This window comes from Pterocles gutturalis, unplaced genomic scaffold (genome assembly GCF_000699245.1).
Source record: "Pterocles gutturalis isolate BGI_N339 unplaced genomic scaffold, ASM69924v1 scaffold13098, whole genome shotgun sequence".
Taxonomy (NCBI): Eukaryota; Metazoa; Chordata; class Aves; order Pterocliformes; family Pteroclidae; genus Pterocles; species Pterocles gutturalis.
The window spans coordinates 1-4,450 of NW_010123192.1; the positions used below are offsets into that span (position 1 = coordinate 1).

The 4,450-nt window shown below is 59.2% G+C and overlaps 1 protein-coding gene across 1 annotated transcript; it reads left to right on the forward strand.

Annotated features, from left to right (window-relative positions):
* The first annotated feature begins 915 nt into the window (after positions 1-915).
* On the forward strand, positions 916-3,959 carry SIRT3 (sirtuin 3). The gene is made up of 6 exons (XM_010077815.1): positions 916-1,124; positions 1,725-1,957; positions 2,115-2,215; positions 2,388-2,549; positions 2,934-3,143; positions 3,903-3,959. The coding sequence occupies exons 1-6, from the start codon at positions 1,078-1,080 to the stop codon at positions 3,921-3,923; spliced, it is 774 nt and encodes a 257-aa protein (XP_010076117.1). The 5' UTR covers positions 916-1,077; the 3' UTR covers positions 3,924-3,959.
* The last annotated feature ends 491 nt before the right edge of the window (positions 3,960-4,450 follow it).

A 4,450-nucleotide genomic window follows, 5' to 3' on the forward strand; every position in this document is an offset into this window, starting at 1 on the left:
AAAATGGGGGGTGGAGGATGTCACCTCTCCTGTCTAAATATTCACATGGGTCGCCCTCTGGCTAGCCCAGGAGCTCTTGCTTCAGGGGGACGGAGCTCAAAGAGTAGAGAGGTTTACCAGAGAAATAGGAGTGGTTGTGATATTGTGAACCCAGCTCCCCGGGACCCTGGTCTGACCCGGCAGAGCCACGTCCTTGTGAGGACAGCGGCGACCCCGCTGAGGCCACGGGGGACACTTGGGGCTTGGTAATTGCTGCTTGTGGAGTGCCAGGATCCGGCAGCTCGCTCTTGGCTCTGTGCAGTCCCCCGCCTTCCCTGGCCTGCTCTTCCTGTCCTGCACTAGCATGCACTAATTATCTGGGGAGAGGCTGTTCCTTGCGAGGACAATGGCTGGTCTCTGCCCCCTCTGTGCGCAGTGCTGACCCACGACTCCTTTAGGCGTTTGCCATTTACATACGGAGTTCTCTCGAGGCAGAGCCCTCGGGGGAAATAAAGGAATGAAAACGTCTGTGTTCATCCAGCCAGCATTATCCCAGGGCGACCGCATCGCTCTGTTAGAAACTGGGGACATAGGAAAGAGTCTTCCTGATCCCAAGACCAGTGGAACAGTGGAATCAACTATGGGACCTGAGTCCCAGGGCCACTGTTCCCACAGCCCTGTGTCCACCCCTGTCCAAACCAAAACCCTCTCTTACCAGTACCAGCAATTTGGTATTTTCAGAGCTGCGTAAGAAAGCACAAGGGAAAGTATCGACTCCTGGGGTGTGGGTTAGACTTAACGGTTACACCTTCTCCTTGTTAAGTACCAGCACACAGTCCTGCCGCTTGAAGAGCTTCTGCAAAATTCTTGGGGTGGTTTCTCCCCCTGCGCAGTTTCCAGTGGGAGTCGCTGTCCGTATGCTACCAGCTGCTCTCTGTTCCGAGCAGGACCCAGGAGACCAGGCTCTTCTCCCTGTCCGCTGCCGCCAGAGCCGTCCTCGGGGCGGGCAGCTGGGGAGGTGACAGCGGGAAGCAGAAGCTCACGCTGCAGGATGTGGCCAAGCGAATTCGGAAGAAGGAGTGTCGACGAGTGGTGGTGATGGCTGGCGCAGGGATTAGCACCCCCAGCGGCATCCCAGATTTTAGGTAACACCTCCATCGTTTCGTGTGTCCTTTGGCAGTGCTGAAGGCCCAGAGCCTCAGCTGAGGTAATGCCGGTGCCTGCTGCTCCTCTCACCCCTCCGTTTTGTTTGTCTGTGCCAGGCCAGGCTAGGCACAGCAGTTTCCGTGCCCACTGACGCTCCTTCTCCAGCCAAAGGCAGGCTGGCACCACCAGTCAGACTTGGGGCCGTCCCTTGGCCCACGTCTTTGGGATGGCGACATCCTGTCTGTCGCTTCATTCTGCGGCTGCACTCACGGCACAACCATGGCCACCAGAGAAGAGCCAGTGTGGCCGTGGTCACGTTGGGTGAGGCCAGTGGTCCTCGCAGCGTCCCAGCGTGGCCCATGCCTCTGCGTGGCTCTGGGGGGGATGGCAGCAGAGCGGGGACGCGAGGCAGGTTCTCCTGTGCAGCAGTTCCAGCTGCCATCATCACGCAGCAGATGGCATCGTCACAAAGCAGCCAGAGAGAAGCCGAGGACCCGTCTGGCTGCTCCGTGGCGGGGGGGACCACGTCCCGTCTGGCTGCTCCGTGGCGGGTGGCATCTCTTCCTGCCTGTCCCAGCCCCGCTCTCCTCCCTTTGCAGGTCCCCCGGGAGCGGCCTCTACAGTAACCTCAAGCAGTACGACATCCCGTACCCAGAAGCCATCTTCGAGCTGATGTATTTCTTTGCCAACCCCAAGCCCTTCTTCACTTTGGCCAAGGAGCTCTACCCTGGCAACTACAGACCCAACTACGCCCACTACTTCCTGAGGCTGCTGCACGACAAAGGGCTTCTCCTGCGCCTCTACACCCAGAACATCGACGGGCTGGAGAGAGGTGAGTTTTCTCTTCGTCTCTCAGCAACAGAGCACCGGGAAGAGATGAGGGCGAGGAGCAGAATAGGAGGCAGGGCTGGGGAAATGCCCAGTGAACGCGGAGTTTCTGGTTCAGTCACCTCACGCTGAGCGGTGCTCTCCCACGCGCTGTGTTCCAGTTGCTGGGATCCCTCCTGATAGACTGGTGGAAGCCCACGGCACCTTTGCCACGGCCACTTGTACGGTCTGTCGAAGGAAGTTCCCCGGAGAGGACTTCAGGGTGAGTGGTCGCAGCTGGGCACCGACACCTCAGTGAACGCCAGGAGGAGAAGCTCTCAGGGCCAAGAGGATTTAGTGGAGGGGGGCAGAGCAGGGCAGGGCGTTGCTGGGGTTCTGACCCGCACAGGTACGTGCTGCCCTGTAACGAGGGGTGCTGGGTGCTCTTGCTTCAGGGGGATGTCATGGCAGACAAGGTCCCGTGCTGTCCCGTCTGCACCGGAGTCGTCAAGCCAGACATCGTGTTCTTTGGCGAGGAGCTGCCGCAGCGCTTCTTCCTGCACGTGACGGACTTCCCCATGGCAGACCTGCTTTTCGTCATCGGGACGTCCCTGGAGGTCCGGGGCTAAGGGAAACCCCTGCACACAGGGAAAACAGGGCACCAGGGGCCTCGGGAGGAGAGAGGGGTTAGAGGAGAGGGCGAGAAACTGGGTTATCGAGGTGAAATGGGAGGTGGCAGCGTAAGAAATGGGGTGCACGAGGGTCCCTCTGAAAACCTCGCGTGCTCCTGGGAAAGGTGGTCAGCTGGGGAGCCGGAGATGAGCTTTGCAGCTCCCTGCGGAAAGGCCACCAGGTACCTGGGGACATCCCTGACCTGCTCAGAGCTGGGGTAGCACAGCCCACGCTGGGAGAACTGCTAACGCAGCGGGTACAAGCTCAGTGTGCAGCGAGTTCACCCCTGCAGTGCCCCCCGGCAGGGTGACATCTCTCTGCCCCTTCAGGTGGAGCCCTTTGCCAGCCTGGCAGGAGCCGTGCGCAGCTCTGTCCCCCGCGTCCTCATCAACCGCGATCTCGTTGGACCCTTCGCCTGGCGGCAGCGCCACAATGATGTGGCCCAGCTGGGGGACGTGGTCAGCGGGGTGGAGAAGCTGGTGGAGCTGCTGGACTGGAGAGAAGAGATGCAAACACTAATTCAGAAGGAAAAGGAAAAGGTGGGAAGGGGCTCAGAGCCCCGTCTCCCTCCCTCAGTCTCTTTGTTCCTTGTGCTGGAGTCATTCCGGGGGAGCTGCTTGGCGCTTGCTCTTGACTCTTCCCATTCATTTCCCCGTGCTGTTCTTCTCACATCTGTAATCCTCCAGGATCTTCAGAAGTGAGAAATCATAGGAGAACAAGTTCTTAATTACTTGAGTGCTAATGTTAATTATTATATTGCTTTAAACCTGCTGGGAGGATTTTTCCACATTTGGCATCAAGCACTCTTTAATATATTTATTTATTTAAGGAGAAGTTGTAAGTTGGGGGCTGGGCCAACTCCTCCTCTGGTGTGACAGGTACAGCTCCTCGTCCACGGCAGGGCTCTGCCAGCTCTCTCCAGCAAGGAGCCAGCTGTGTTTTAACAGACACTGTCCCTGCATGACTTCTTTGACCCCAGAGAAAATCTGGCTTCAAGGTTCCACCGTTAACGTTCAGGTTGTTCTTACTTGCATCAGGTTATGAGGCCGGAGGAAACAGGAGTTCTCAGCCTTTTGGTCAGGTTTTGATTTTTCCCCACCAGCCATTTTGCGTTTGTGCGAGGCCAGCCAGCCCTGGGTTTAATGAGTGTGCTGCTCAGTAAAGCTGGCACACGGCAAAGCGTGAAAACCAAACTCCTCCCTGCTCTGGGATCTCGGTGCTAGGACGCGTTGCCGGCTGCACCAGCAGGTGGGAGGTCTGGAACACCCCAGCAGACACCGTGTGGTCTTTATTTTCAGCTGGATGCAAAAGACAAATAGGAGAGCTGGCTCCCTGCGGCTGGAGAGCAACGGTCACCTCGAGACAGAAAGGAGACATCGCCATCCCAGCGTGGGCAGAGGAGGAGAGCGGGGCAGGGAGCCGCGGGAGAGGCCGTCGGCGCTGCAGCAGCAAGTCCCCGTGGGACGGCACGCCGGGAGGAGGGATGCTCCTGGCTGGGTCCAGAGTCTGCGCCCACGAGGGAAGGGACGCTGGAGGGAGCGCAGCCCCAGCGCCGAGCTGCAGACTGGCTCTGCAGGGGAAAGCTTTCCTCCCCAAGCCTGCAGAACGGTGGATGCAGCCCCCGAGCACTGTTCCTCCTCATGGGACCTCATTTCAGCACCCACTAGGAGAGACTTTCCTCTTCCCCGGTGCCGGCCGTCACCCCACCAGCACACCACCCATCGATGTCCGGCCACAAGAGCGTCACCAGCAAGCGTCCGGGAGCTTGGGGGCTCGTGCCGGACCTCGGGCGAGCTGTGCCCGTGCAGCCTGGGGCCTGGGTCTCCCTCCTCCCGAGCTGTCCAAC

Bases quoted from the DNA above. Each gene is read 5' to 3' on its own strand.
- SIRT3 (XM_010077815.1), top strand. From the start codon at position 1,078: ATGGCTGGCGCAGGGATTAGCACCCCCAGCGGCATCCCAGATTTTAG. The intron at 1,125-1,724 runs GTAACACCTCCA...CTCCCTTTGCAG, and splicing joins AGCGGCATCCCAGATTTTAG to GTCCCCCGGGAGCGGCCTCT. The intron at 3,144-3,902 runs GTGGGAAGGGGC...CTTTATTTTCAG, and splicing joins TTCAGAAGGAAAAGGAAAAG to CTGGATGCAAAAGACAAATA.